The 15,554-nt window shown below is 36.7% G+C and overlaps 1 protein-coding gene across 4 annotated transcripts in view; it reads left to right on the plus strand.

Moving 5' to 3' along the window:
- FZD3 (frizzled class receptor 3) overlaps positions 1-15,554 on the plus strand; it is an 84,004-nt gene that overhangs the window by 55,327 nt on the left and 13,123 nt on the right. For all 4 annotated transcript variants that reach the window (XM_073018020.1, XM_007962051.3, XM_007962049.3 and 1 more), the window contains 2 exons: positions 5,156-5,304; positions 9,814-10,047. In XM_073018020.1, the coding sequence (XP_072874121.1) occupies positions 5,156-5,304; positions 9,814-10,047 (383 nt within the window). The remainder of the gene's footprint in view (positions 1-5,155; positions 5,305-9,813; positions 10,048-15,554) is intronic.

The following is a 15,554-nucleotide window of genomic DNA, read 5'->3' on the forward strand; positions in this document are numbered from 1 at the left end:
TGAGACAGAGTCTCTCTCTGTCGCCGGGGCTGGAGTACAGTGGCCAGATCTCAGCTTACTGCAAGCTCCGCCTCCCAGGTTTACGCCATTTCCTGCCTCATCCTCCAAAGTAGCTGGGACTACAGGCGCCCGCCATCTCGCCCGGCTAGTTTTTTGTATTTTTTAGTAGAGACTGGGTTTCACCATGTTAGCCAGGATGATCTCGATCTCCTGACCTCGTGATCCGCCCTAAAAGTTTTTAATGGTTCGAGGCTGGGCGCAGTGGCTCACGCCTGTAATCCCAGCAGTTTTGGGAGGCTGAGGTGGGTGGATCACATGGTTAGGAGATCGAGACCATCCTGGCTAACACGGTGAAAACCCATCTCTACTAAAAATACAAAAAATTAGCTGTGGCTGGTGGCGGGCGCCTGTAGTCCCAGCTACTCTGGGAAGCAGGAGAATGGCAGGAACCCAGGAAGCGGAGCTTGCAGTGAGCCGAGATCGTGCCACTGCACTCCAGCCTGGGCGACAGAGCGAGACTCTGTCTCAAAAAAAAAAAAAAAAAGTTTTTACTGGTTTGAAACCCAAAAGCTACAAAAGTATATGGGAAAAGTCTCCCTTCTATTACTACCTGTGCTTCCCAGCTTCCCAGTGCCCCTCTCAAGGGTAACTTGGAATTTTATAAGGAATTTGTATATCCTCTTTCAGTGGTATTCATGCGTGTACAAACAAGTGTATTCCTTTGCTCCCTCTTTCTTTTACTCACTTGGTAGCTCCCACACACACTTCCCCACCTTACTCTTGTTATTTAATGATATGTTGGAGATCAATACCAAAAGAGAAAACTCTTCCTCAGTATCTTTTCATGCCCTCATGCTATTCCATTGAGTGGATAAATCATATTGCTTCTAATATTTTGGTATACGATATATGTACAATAGTTGAACATACATCATTTCACATATATGAATATATAGCATACATTTTTTAAATAGTTGCTTAATCAAAGGGCATAACTTTGATAGATATTGCCAAATTGTCTTTTATAGAGGTTTATGAATTTACCTCTCCATCTCCAATATATGAGAGTATTCGTCCACACATTTGCTAATGCAATATACTGTCAGACTTTCAGATCTTACCTATTTGATAGGTTGAAAAGTAGAACCAGTATATAATTAACTATGAGTCTGAGCTCTAGATCTGTCTTTTGTTTTCTGTAAATTGTTGATGTATTTTGCCTGTTTTTCTTCGGGTCATGGGCTTTTTTAGTTGTAGGAGTTTATTATTCATTAACGAAATTAGCCCTTTTATCTGCCATATAATTTGCAACAATTTTATATCAGCTTTTTAATTGTATTTTGGCTGTTGTTACAATAGTTATGGCCATGCAGAAATGTGGGGTTTTTTCTGGCACAGTTCTTTCTTTCTTTTTTTTTTTTTTTTTGAGACAGAGCCTAGCTCTGTCGCCCAGGCTGGAGTGCAGTGGCATGATCTCAACTCCCTGCAACCTCTGCCTCCCAGGTTCAAACAATTCTCCTGTCTCAGCCTCCCAAGTAGCTGGGACTACAGGCGCCCACCATCACACCTGGCTAAATTTTGTATTTTTAGTAGAGACAGGGTTTCACCATATTGGTCAGGCTGGTCTCGAACTCCTGACATCAGGGGATCTGCCTGCCTTGGCCTCCCAAAGCGCTGGGATTACAGATGGGAGCTACTGTGCTTGGCTCACTTGTCTCTTTTTGATGGCTTCTAAGTTTTGTGTCATTGTTAGAAAGTAACTCCTCATCTCTCTCCCCGAAATAAAAGCTTTCACCTACAACTTTAACTTTATGGTTTTTTTGTTGTTAATTTTTTTCTTACGTTTGAATTTTTGTTTTTTTGTTTTTATTTAATTATTTATTTACTTTGAGATGGGATCTTGCTGTGTTGCCCGGGCTGGAGTGCAGTGGTGCCATGCAGCCTCTGCCTCCTGGGCTCAAGCAAGCCACCTGCCTCAGCCTCCCTAAGTGCTGCAATTACAGGCCTGAGCCACTGCGCCTGGACTGAATTTTTGATCTTTTAGAAATTCATCTAGGTACGAAATATGGTATGACTTCACAGCTGTTTTTTTCTAGAAGCCGGTCCAGAATCCATTTGTTGAATAAACATTTTTTCTGAACGATTTGAAATGTCACTTACTTAAGTACTGCTTATATTAAACACTGTATTCCATAATTACACAGCTTTAATTATTATAGCTTAATGATGTATTTTTCTTCTCTTTCAGGACTTTCCTGTTTGTTCTTGTTTTTCCGTATAAACTTTAAAATCAACTTGTCTAATTCTCATATAACTCTTGGTATTTTTATTGGAATTTTGGAATTTGATAACTAAATCAAGGAGAATCTCCTTTCTTATGATAAATTATTTCTAACTAAGAACATGTTTGAAGTGGGGTGTGTTTTAAAACATCTTCAAATAGATCATTTTTCTTATTAAATTTATTCTTAGGTGTTTTGTCTCTTTTGTTATAGTTTGTATTAGTATGCTAGGGCTACCATAATGAGAGACCACAGACCGGGTAGCTTAAACAACAGAAACTAATTTTCTCACAGTTCTAGAAGCTGCAAGTCCAGGATGAAGGTGCTGGCAGGTTTGGTTTCCTCTCAAGTCTCTCTCCTTGGCTTGTAGACGGGAGCCTGCTTGCTGTGTCCTCACATGGTCTTTCTCTGTGTGTACACATCCCTGGTGTCTTTATGTCTAAATTTCCTCCTCTTATAAGGATATCAGCCAGATTGGGTTAGGATCTACCCACATAACCTTAATTACGTCTTTGAAGGCCCCATCTCCAAATACAGTCACATTCTGAGGTACTGGGAGTTAGGGCTTCAACATATGAATTTGGATAGAGGAGACAGTTTAGCCCATAACAATGGTAAATGAAAAATTTTCTTTCTTATATCTACTAATTGATATTTATATATGTGAAAGTTATTTGTGTATTTTATTTCATACCTAGCCACCCCGCTTATAATTTATAATAGTTTTTACTTTATTCTCTTAGTTTTTCCAGGTATAAAATTATATTATTTATAAATAACGATCACATTGCCTCCTCCTTTCTAGTTTTTATAACCTTTATTTCTTTAATTGCAGTCTAGAGCTGTTGAAATGGTTAACTAAGAGTGGTGGCAGTAGATACTCTTCTTGTATCCCATATTTTAATGAAAATATTTCTAGTGACTTTTGGTGTTTCTATTAAGCATGATGTTTGCTTTTGGATTGTGATATAGATATATAGCGTCTTTAAGGACTCCATCTATTTGTATTTTATTACAGTTTTTAAAAATCAAGAGTGAATACTTTTATCAAATGCCTTTGTGGCATTTATGAAGATGATCATATGTTTTCCCTTTGATCTAATAATATGTTGAATTTATAAGTAAATTTACTGATATTGAACCATGCTTGCATTCCCCTGTTTGGTCCTGGCCTATTCTTTTAATTTGCTGTTGAATTCTGTTTGCATACAAATTCCTAAATGAGACATAAATAAATAGTTTCTTTATGGAGCCTTTGTTAAGTACGATTTTATTCTTGCTTTATATCAATGATTTTAATAGCTTTCTTTTTGTGTGTTTTTAGACAATTTGAAATTATGTGTTCTTTAATGGTTTATTAGAATTTTCCTATGAAACTCTTGGGTCTAGTGCTTTCTGAGAGGAGGTGGCTCTTTGACAACTTTATTTCTTCTATAATATATCTGTTTAAATTTTTTTATTTCCTCTGGAGTCAATTTTGTTAAATTAATTTTCCTATCATTTGTTTCCATTGGTTTTCAAGTCTATTTGCATGGAATTGAGCAAAGTAGTCTTTTTAAGATTCTTTAATTTTTCTCTATTTGCATCTGTTTATTATCGTTTCTGTGTCTGTGTATTTGCTGTTTTCTTCCCTTTGTTGTTTTGATTAGACTGGAGTCTGGCCTATTCCTTTTTCAGTAACCAACTTTGGATTATTCTGCTATTTTTTGTCTTAACAAATACTTTATTTCTTTTATCTTTTTTTTTTTTTTTTTTTGGAGGCAGAGTCTTGCTCTGTTGCCCAAGCTGGAGTGCACAGTAGCACAATCTTGACTCACTGCAACCTCCACCTCCCCGGTTCAACTGATTCTTCCTGTCTCAGCCTCCCGAGTACCTGGGACTACAGGTGCCTGCTACCACGCCCGGCTAATTTTTGTATTTTTAATAGAAATGGGGTTTCGCCATGTTGGCCAGGCTGGTCTTGAACCCCTGACCTCAGGTGATCTGCCTGCCTCAGCCTCCCAAAGTGCTGGGATTACAGCCACCACACCCAGTCTATTCTTCATTTTCTTTTCCTTAGGTTTGCTTTACTGATTGATAATACAATTGATATTTCTAGTTAGTCATTATTCTATTGATTTGATTTAAGGCTTTTTGTTCTATAGAAGTTTTAAATTTTTAATAGTCAAAACTATCAGTCTTTTCCTTTTATTGCGTCTTATTTTCACATTACTCTTTTAAAAAGTTCGTCTACATCACCACCACCCTTCCCCTGCCATTGTACAAATGCTCTTCATTCTTTCCTATTTTAGAAGATGACTAATGTCAGCCAAATGTCTATCATCATATCTATCTAGATAGATAGATACGTCTCAATGTATAGAGTATAAATTTATTGTCAAATTTTCAGGAGTGTGTTTTTTCCACATAATAAGAAAATTACCTATAAAACCTCATAAGTGAGAACATCAAATTTGTAGAATTATTTTACTCTTACTTTATTTAAAAGATTTTGGGCCGGGTGCGGTGGCTCATGCCTGTAATCCCAGCACTTTGGGAGGCTGAGGCAGCAGATCACCTGCAGCCTGACCAACATGGTGAAACCCCCCCTCTACTAAAAATGCAAAAATTACCTGGGCGTGTTAGCACATGCCTGTAATCCTAGTTACTTGTGAGGCTGAGGCAGGAGAATTGCTTGAACGTGGGAGGCAGAGGTTGCAGTGAGCCAAGATCACACCATTGCACTCTAGCCTAGGTGACAAGAGCAAAACTCAGTCTCAAAAAAAAAAAAAGAAAAAAAGAAAAGGAAAAGAAAGAAGAAAAAGATTTCATAATGGCCTTTAATAGAAAGTTATTTTTATATATTTAAGATGCTTTTCTTTCTGTTCTTCCAGGTTACTCAAATGAGTCGTCCAGACTTGATTCTCTTTCTGATGAAATACTTGATGGCTCTCATAGTTGGCATTCCCTCTGTATTTTGGGTTGGAAGCAAAAAGACATGCTTTGAATGGGCCAGTTTTTTTCATGGTCGTAGGAAAAAAGAGTAAGTTGAAATAAATTATCACAGTGTTCACAAACCTCACATTTACGTAATTTTTTTTGTGTTGCTTGTGTTAAAATGATTTGGATTTGGAGAATTATTCAAACAAGACTATAACATTTTCAGCAGTATCCAGTTATGATTGGCACAGTAGCATGTCTTAATTTAAAACTAAAAACTTATTTTGAGAAGATGGCCAAGTAGTCCTGAAGATGACCAAGCCTCCTGTACTAATTCAGAGTATTTGAAGGAAGTCCAATCTTTGTGAAAAAAATTCAAATTGTAATTTTCTTAAAAGCAAATTAATGCTTTTCTCTACATTCTTATCTGATCTTCCTGATATTCCTTTGAAGGTTGACATATATTCTTATCTCTCTTTTACAAATGAGAAAACCAAGATAGTGGTTAAGTGCTTGGCCAAAGTCACACAGGTATTTACTGATAAGAGCTAGATAAACTTCTGTCTCCAGTTGTCCATTGTTCTTCCAAGTGTACCAAAAGTGACATAAAGAAATACTCTTATTCCATTCTAATATAGTACATGTTAAAGCCAAATAGAAAAATGATATTAGTAGATTAATTGAAATGTGTTAGAGGTTGTTTAATTCATAGTTGGCCATACTGCATATTACAGTGTGATTTGAGGGCATATTTAAGGAATCTTTAAATGTTTGTACCTTAGTTTGTAAAACAAAACAAAACAAGACCCTTCAGTTTTCACAGTGGAACAAATGATTTCAAACTCTACTTAGTTTTAAGTCTCATAGGTATCTCTATCTGAGTTATCACAAACTCTGAGTTAGTGGATTCTACATTTCTTATGATTTTACTTAACCTAGGATCCATGAAAGAATGATTTTTTTGTGGGGTAGTCTGTAAATATTTTTTGTTGTTGTTGTTGTTGAGACAGAGTCTCGCTTTGTCGCCTAGACTAGAGTGCAGTGGCCGGATCTCAGCTCACTGCAAACTCTGCCTCCCGGGTTCACGCCATTCTCCTGCCTCAGCCTCCCGAGTAGCTGGGACCACAGGCGCGCACCACCTCGCCTGGCTAGGCTTTTGTATTTTTTAGTAGAGACAGGGTTTCACCGTGTTAGCCAGGATGGTCTCGATCTCCTGACCTCGTGATCCGCCGGTCTTGGCCTCCCAAAGTGCTGGGATTACAGGCTTGAGCCACCGCGCCCGGCCAATATTTTAAAATTATATGTAGAATGTGCCTAGTATTGGTTAATGTCATTTTCTCATATGATACAATTTGAAGTTACTTTAGTTTCTGCCTCACTAATAAAGTTTATATTCACTAAAATACCAGTAATTAACAATTTCTGTTACACAAATTATATTAACATCACAGTTTAATATACAATCAGCCTTTTGTATCTGGGGGTTCCATATCAGTGGATTCAACCAACAATGGATCAAAAATATTTGGGGAAAAAAAATTCAAGAAAATTCCAAAAAGCAAAACTTGAATTTGCTGCATGCTGAGCACTACACGGAATCTATGCAAATAAAGTGATGTATTAGGTACTGTAAGTAATCTAGAGGTGATTTGAAATATACAAGAGGTTGTATGCAAATACTATGCCATTTTATATAAGGACTTGAGCATCCTCGAATTTTGGTACCCGCAGGGGGTCTTGGAACCACTCTCTTGAGGAAATTGAGGGATGACTATATATATTTCTTATTCTGATATCTGAGACTGCTACTAGTGATATCAGATCATGCATTTCTCCTTTAAATATAATTTCGTAGAGCAGAAAAGGAAAGAAGGGGATGAGCTCATTCAATAGCAACCAAAAACATTTATCTTTTAGGCATATTCATTCTTTGAACAACGAGAACACTTGGACAGAGGAAGGGGAACATTACACACCAGGGCCTGTTGTGGGGTGGGGGCAGCGGGGAGGGATAGCATTAGGAGATATACCTAATGTAAATGACGAGTTAATGGGTGCAGCACACCAACATGGCACATGTATACATATGTAACAAACCTGCATGTTGTGCACATGTACCCTAGAACTTAAAGTATAATTTAAAAAAACAAAAAAAAGAAAGTCTTGTTGAATGCTTACTATGTGGCACCAACTACTTTTGGATACCAGTGATTTGATAGCAAACAGAACAGGCCAAGACCCTGCTCTCTTAGAGTTTCTTCCCTTTTGGGATTTACTGTGATTTATTTGTGTATTCTTCAGAAAACTGTATTGTAATCACAGTAAAACACGATGCTGAGGAAAGGACTTGAATTAAACATTCCTGGACACTTCTGGGCCATATATAAATAATTCTGTAATAGAGTTGCATTAGAAATTCCAGATAGAGCTAAACTGAAGCTTTCCTCAGAGAGATTTATCCTAGTTAGTTGGCGGGGATACTGGTTGGGCCCAAATCCTTCTGAAACTGGTTAAAACTCTCAGGCCCTTCCATTTGGTTTTCTGCAGCTGTGGATTTCCAACCAACAGTCCTTGTCATCTTCCAAGCCAGAATGTGCTCTGAGCTGGAGTGGCAGCCCCTTATTCTGGCATTCAAGAGTGTGGGCACCCTTTGGCTATTTCTAGCATTTGTCTGGTTAGCCTTTGGGAAACAACTATAAGATAATCATAATAATGGGTACTAATTTATTGGGCATATTTAATACTCAAAACTCTGTTCTAAGCACTTTACACATTAAATCATTTAATGCTGTAAACAGCCTTGTGAAGGAGGACATCATTTTACAGATAAGGAAACTGAGGCATAGAACCACGATTTCATAACAAGTGATTGCTGACATATAGATTCAAACCCAAACAGTCTGACTCCAGAGCTTTGCTTTTAACTGCTTTGTTATACTATGCTGTAGACTCGTTTCTAACATTGTGCTAATCAAATTAATGTTCTCCCCTTAAGTGAAGCCAGATTTAAGACCATACTTATGCTAATAATTCTGACATAGATTTAAATATTTTTAGAAATCCTCTTTTGGATTACCTGGGTCATTTCACTTAATTTCTCTGGACATTATCTGTAAAATGAGGGGACAAACCTTCACCATTTGAACATGAGTTAAACTTTTGGGACAACTAGAAGTCAGTTTTAACCAAGTTTAGAAAATAAAGTCAACAACCAAGAATGACTTGGTAGGATGTATGTATATATGTGAATAAGGTCATTGATGACAGAGGAACGATCCAGATTTTTTTTTTCCCCACTATTTTTGACTTGTTCTTTTTTCTGTCGTGTTTTTGACACTTTGTTTTCCAGATATATATAAACACTGTTTTATCATTACCTTGTGATTAGCCTCTAAGACTTTAAACTTAAGTTTGATCCTTGACTGTTGGTTTTGTTGTGTGATTTTTTGAAAGTTCTTTAATCTCTTAAAACTTTAGTTTCTTTGTCTATGAAATGGGGATTATAATGTCTGTTATTAATAGATATCCAATATTCCCTTAGAAATATACTCTTAGGACATGAATCTCTGTAATGATGACATTATTAAGGGGATTCAAAGAAGAATATATATAAAGTACTCGATAAATACTAGACTTCCTTCAGCCCACCTACCCCAATATGAAAAACAACAGCAATAATGACAATCCTTTTGTAATGTGAAAATTTATAATATATGTAATTTCTCAATATATGATCCAGTCTTTACATGCTGGAGTTTTATTTTTGAAGTGAAATTGATGATCTGATTTTAACTTTATGATTTTTCATAGTAAGTCCTTTTTTACATAATCCAAGACACTAACCTTTACAACTGTTTAGCTCATGTATTAATTACTGCCTTGTTCATCATCATAAGTCATCTGTCTACTTAATCCTTTGATAGCAGTTAGAATTTTTTGTTTTTGACAATAATTTTTCCCCTAAATGTTTCCCTTTAAGCTTCTAATATGTCAGAGACTTAATTGTAACTTTAATTTTTCATTTTGTTTTATTCTAATTATGACTGCTCATGTTTATTCCAGCACTAGACAACTGCTTCTGCATAAAATCAACTCGTACACTAAAACAACTGCTCTTACAACTTAAATGTTGTATCCATGCTACAGTGAAGCCTCTACTAGTTATATAAATCATGCAAGAAAACAATTTTTCTATTTTAGAATTATATCTTCATAATAGTTCAGTATCTTGAGAATGACAAATTTCTTTGGCTGAAAGGGACCTTTTAGAAATGATGAAATTGTATACCTTCATTTTACAGATGAAGAAATGAAAGGAAGAGGAGATAATGACATGCTTAAGATCACGTTTTTGTTGATAAAGTTGGAACTAAAATCCTGATTTCCTTATTCTAACACAGGCCTTTTTCCATCATACCACCTTAGGGGACAGATTGACATGGATTGTTGTTGTAGTCTTTCCTCTGTCAACAATGTTTCTTCATATCAGTCCTATAGATTTAATTTGGCGAGCAATTAATTTCAAGAATAATATCAGTGTTGCACAGAAGTATTGCTTATTGGTCTGTGGGAAGATTGGTATGTATGTTAAACTTACTATTTTGTTGTCTAGGATAGTGAATGAGAGCCGACAGGTACTCCAGGAACCTGATTTTGCTCAGTCTCTCCTGAGGGATCCAAATACTCCTATCATAAGAAAGTCAAGGGGAACTTCCACTCAAGGAACATCCACCCATGCTTCTTCAACTCAACTGGCTATGGTGGATGATCAAAGAAGCAAAGCAGGGAGCGTCCACAGCAAAGTGAGCAGCTACCACGGCAGCCTCCACAGATCACGTGATGGCAGGTGAGTTTTGTTAGTAGTGTAGTTTATTTCATAAGCTGAATTATGGTCATACAGCTTAAGAAAGAAGAGCAGCCAATTCTGAAATAGAAGTTGAACATAATTAAGCCTTTGAACTTTGCTAGATAGAGTTGTCCAGACGATGGTCAGACTTAAAGTCAGTCAGAGTTGTTTAGATTTGATGCGGTAAGCAATATGGGAGTTATTGCAGGGGATTGAGCAGGGAGAAGACAGGGTAAAAGTGGTTATTTTAGTAAGACTAATTTAGTAAACAATTATGGAACACCTGCTACATCTGGCACTGTGCTAGGCCCTAAGAATACAAAGATGACTTAGGCATGATCTTTGCTCTTAATAAGCTCACAGTCTATTTAGAAAGAAGTGTAGTCAGTTTGTGGTTTAGAACATGGATCTGGAATGATAAGCCTCAGTTTCCTTATTTATAAAATGAAAATAGTAATATCTGCCTCTTTAATAATGTTGTACAAATTAAATGAGATAGCCTACCTAATTCCTTGGAACAGTGCCTGCCTCAGCGAGTACCTCATATCAGCTTCTATTATTATTGTAATTGACAAAGCAACATATAAGTATGATAGTATAGTTCAGGAGTTAGCAAACGTTTTCTGTAAAGAGTCAGATAGTAAATATTTTAGGCCTTATGAGCCATATGGTCTCCATTGCAACTATTTGAGTCTGCTGTTGTAGCATGAAAGCAGTTGTAGACAATATGTAGTCAAATAGAAGTAACTGCATTCCAATAAAACTTTATTTGCAAAAATAGGATTTGGCCAGCAGGCCTTAGTTTGCCAACCTCTGTTTACTAGGTACAGTAGTAGAATAGAGGAGGGAGTGATTAATTCTGGTGGCTGGGGAGGGGTTGGTTTCACAGAGAAAATGTTTGAGAGAAGCCTGGCTGTGCGTTTCTTGTTAAATTTGAAAAAATGAGACACTAGAATTAGAAACTACTTGGGATTTTTTCAGTAATTTATTTGAGAGATGATAAAGGCTTTTAGGAGAATGGTGGCAGTGGGAGGAGAGGAAGAACTGACCTGAAAGATATTTAGAAAGAAGAAATGATGTAGCCAGATGTGGTGGCAGGCGCCTATAATCCCAGCTACTCAGGAGGCTGAGGCAGAAGAATCACTTGAACCCCGGGAGGTGGAGGTTGGAGTGAGCTGACATCATGCCACTGCACTCCAGCCTGGGCAACAAGAGCAAAACTCTGTCTCAAAAAAAAAAAAAAGAAGAAGAAGAAAGAAGAAATGATAGAGATTGGTAAGAAATTAATATTAGCAGCTAGAGAAAAGGAATGTGCTAAAGACTTTTTTGGGTTTTTTGTTTGTTTGTTTGTTTTAAGATTTCTAGTTTGGGAAACTGAAAGAATGGAAATTATAATACCTGAAACTGACAGGATTCTGTGTTGAAAACATCTGTTTCCACAGGTGTTTCTGTCCTGTCAGTCTCAGTCTTCTCCCTGTCCTCCTAGTGTAGGATCCAATTCTCTGTACTTTCCTTTTTAATCTTCTGTTTTTTCCTCTTAACTTGTTTTCTTTTACTTTCTGTTGGTCAGCTACCCTGTGTTTAAAAGAGCAGCAGTCTTTCTTTGATGCTGATTTATCTTGTATCCATTTCCTTTTCCTTTCCTGGCTAGATTTTGGAAATAACTATTTTGAATATTTTTCTTCCTAATCCATCCTTTATGCCTTGAAAGTGTAGTCTTTTTCTCCTCTCTACCTGCCTGAACTGTACCCTCTAACATCACCAGTGACTTCATTTTAACCACAAGGATCCTTTCTCCTTCATTCCTCCTTTTGTTCCACTTAGCGCTCCTATATGAGAAGCATTCTTCTAAGTGCTGGGGATGCAGAGAAGGAAGACAAAAGAGTAAACAGTCAATTACAAGACACTTCAGTAGGTATAGTAAAAATGTGTACAGGGTGCATTGGGATATCAGAGAAGAAAACCATTTAATAAATCATAGAAAGTGAAAGCTTCGCAAGAGATGTCTCTTCTACATAGGATTCAGAGGAGGCAGTTGGGAGTTAAAGACAAGGAAACAGCACATACAGAGGCAACGAAGACAGGCAGGTAGTTAGGTATGTGGGTATGGCTAGAGCATAGACTGCATGTTTCGGCAACTGACGGAGAGGAATTCATACTGAGGAGTTTGCATTTTTCCCTGACAGCAGTGAGAAACTATCATAGGACTTCAGGCATTGAAGTGAGAAAATCAGATTTGTATTTTAGAAAAATCACTTGGCAATAGCATCGGAATGAAGAAATTTGTGAGTAAGACTAGTTAGGAAGTTTCTACAGTAATTTAGGGGTCCCAGCTGAAAATACTGATAAGGAGGGAGGGAATCAGAATTCTTTTAAAATATATTTATCAGTCACCACCCTCCATGAACTCAGCTTTATTGGACGTTATCGACCTTATCCTTTCTTTATTTCTTTCTTTTATTTATTTATTTATTTTTTGAGGCCGAGACTCACTTTGTTGCCCAGGCTGGAGTGCAGTGGTACCATCTCAGCTCACTGCAACCTCTGCCTGCCAGGTTCCAGCGATTCTCATGCCTCAGCCCCCTGAGTAGCTAGGATTACAGGTGTGTGCCACCACACTCAGCTAATTTTTTTTTATTTTTATTAGAGACGGGGTTTTGACATGTTGGCTAGGCTGGTCTCGAACTCCTGGCCTCAAGTGATCTCCCCATCTCAGCCTCCCAAAGAGCTGGCACAGGCATGAGCCACCATGTCCGGCCTGGCCTTATCCTTTCAATGATGAATGAATAATTATTTATAGTATAATATCTATGCATATGACATACTGTGTATAAAGATGTATATGGAAGGAAAGTAAGATGTAATTTATGCATTCTAGGAGCATATAACCTTATAGGAAAGATAAGATGTGTATGGAAGAAAAGTAACATGTAATTTATGCATTCTAGGAGCATATAACCTTGTAGGAAAGATAAGACATATACATATGAACCAAGTAAATAATAGCACAAGCCAGGATATAATTAAGACAGTGAGTGTTAATAGATGTAGAACTGCAGGAAAAAGAAAGGTCAGATTGGTTCATGAAAATATCTTAGAGGAGATAAGTAGGGTGAATGAACAGTAAAAGATGAGTTTATATTAAGTAGAGAATTTCTGAGGGCAGTTAAAAATAGATTTCAGCCACTCTCATCTGAATAGAGCTGTAGCTTAGATAAGAAAGTTTACAATCATCAATATGAGGTAGTTGGCAATTAAAATTGTGAGCTAGAATCCCCTGAGTCACTATTAAAAAAAGAACAACAGGCCAAAAACAAGACCTTGGGAAATATTCACAGTAATAATACAGGAAGAAGAACAATGGGCATGTGAGTCAGAGAAATTGCTTATCATTCTTTTTGTTATGATCTATTTTCTGTATAATTGTCTTTCCTCAGCTAAGTTTGCAGCTTCTAGAGAATAAGAACTAAGTGACACCATATTCCTTCACAGTATCTAGCACAGTGCTAGGCATGTATATAGTAGGGAATGTACAAATCTATCAAATAAATAATGACTTTAGAAATAATGCGGATGTTTCCCAGAAATTCAGGAGCCAGAATGACAGTGGCACCCTACTGAAGGTGTTTTGTAATGTGGCGCATGAATACTCATACTGTAGGACTCTTTGCTGTACCTAGAACTTTAGGGCAGATTTGAGAGATTCCAAGACTATGGTGAACCAGAAGTCTGAACAAGGATTGCTGTAATTTGAAAAGCCATCTCATGGAGATTTCCTTCTGCTTCAGTCAGTTTTTAACTTTGTGTGTCAACACTATGTTTTGGTCATTTTCTAATCATCTCATTGGCTGTGGGATCTCACACACACACACACTTCCCAATACTCACTCTGGCCCAGATTCTTTGCTGGATAATTATTGATCTCTGTGCTATATAAAACAAAATAGGCTGAGGTGAATACACCTACACACATATGTCAGCTTCAAAGAATAAGTAATTGGTGGTTAGATGAGAGGTGTGTGAAAAAGGAAGTGAATAAGTAGGTAGGTGGAGGTTTGGGAATGAATGATTAGGTTGGTAAGTGGGTGCCATGACAAGAAAAAGCTAGGGAATAAATAAGGAGGTATTAGTAAAACTACAGTTAATTCAGTTATTTAGATTAGTGATAGCAAATACTATGGAAACTCAAAAAGAGTCAGTCGTCTTCAAGGTTTTTTTATGTTGACTTTGGAAGGCACCACAGTATCTTTTTGACAATAGCAGCAAATTAACCATCCTAATTGTTTTGTCTAAGCTTATATTAAAATTTATTTACATTTTCACATTGTGTTTTAGAGTCAGTGGTCACAGTGGTTTAAATGACTGTCAAAAAATAAACTTGGTAATTCCTACATATACAGTTGAGATTAAACAGTATATTTAAATTTACTTTTCTATGTAGTTGACTCTTAATTATCCATGGGCAGGTTGTTCATATTCTAAAATGTTTTGTGGATGGCCATATGTGTCACTTAAGGAATTTAGATAAAATTATTCAATATAGTAAATTTTTCTATGAAAAATATATTATTTGAATTTTTGTAACTCAAAGCTTTATATTTCATTTTAGAAAATGCTCAGCTTATATTTTTATATAGTGATTTTTAAAAGATAACTTTATATCATTACTAGAAAACTGCATCATATTTTGCTCTTTTCATTTGCCATATTTATTTGAGACAGACGCTTGGGTAGCCATTGAGAGGTGAAAGATCTCCAAATCAGCTGCCAAGTCATATTTGGAAACTTGGAAAAATCTTCTACTCAGTTTTAAGGCAACAACCATTATGCAAAATAATAATTATTAGACTAGAATAACAAGCCCATTCTGAAATGTTTTCATCTGCAAACATTGTCATGATTTACCAAAACATGCAGAACAAATTTAAAACTGTTTTAGGTCCTAAATATGAAGTTATCTTTTTAATGAATGAGAAATAACATTTTACCCATTAACATGAGAAATGTTTAAAATATTTATCTTTTCATATTTAACTTTTCTTTTTTGCTTTACTGAAGCAAAAATACATGTTTTTGTTTTTTGAGACAGAGTGTCGCCCTAGTCGTCCAGGCTGTAGCAAAGTGGTGCAACCTCGGCTCACTGCAACCTCTGCCTCCAAGGTTGAAGGAATTCTCCTGCCTCAACCTCCCAAGTAGCTGGGATTACAGGTGCCCACCACCACGCCCAGCTAATTTTCGTATTTTTAGTAGAGATGGGGTTTCACCATGTTTGCCAGGCTGCTCTTGGACTCCTGACCTCAGGTGATCTGCCCTTCTCAGCCTCCCAGAGTGCTGGGATTACAGGCCAGAGCCACTGCGCCCGGCCAAAATACATGTTTTTTTGAAAAAATAATTTTCAAAGGACTTCTCAAGTTTTAAACTCTGATCTAATGAAAATGTTACTAGAAGATCACCTCTGTGGTATATGAATCTATCTTTAAATTTAAATTTAAATTTTATAAATAATT

This window comes from Chlorocebus sabaeus, chromosome 8, assembly GCF_047675955.1.
Source record: "Chlorocebus sabaeus isolate Y175 chromosome 8, mChlSab1.0.hap1, whole genome shotgun sequence".
NCBI classification, from domain to species: domain Eukaryota; kingdom Metazoa; phylum Chordata; class Mammalia; order Primates; family Cercopithecidae; genus Chlorocebus; species Chlorocebus sabaeus.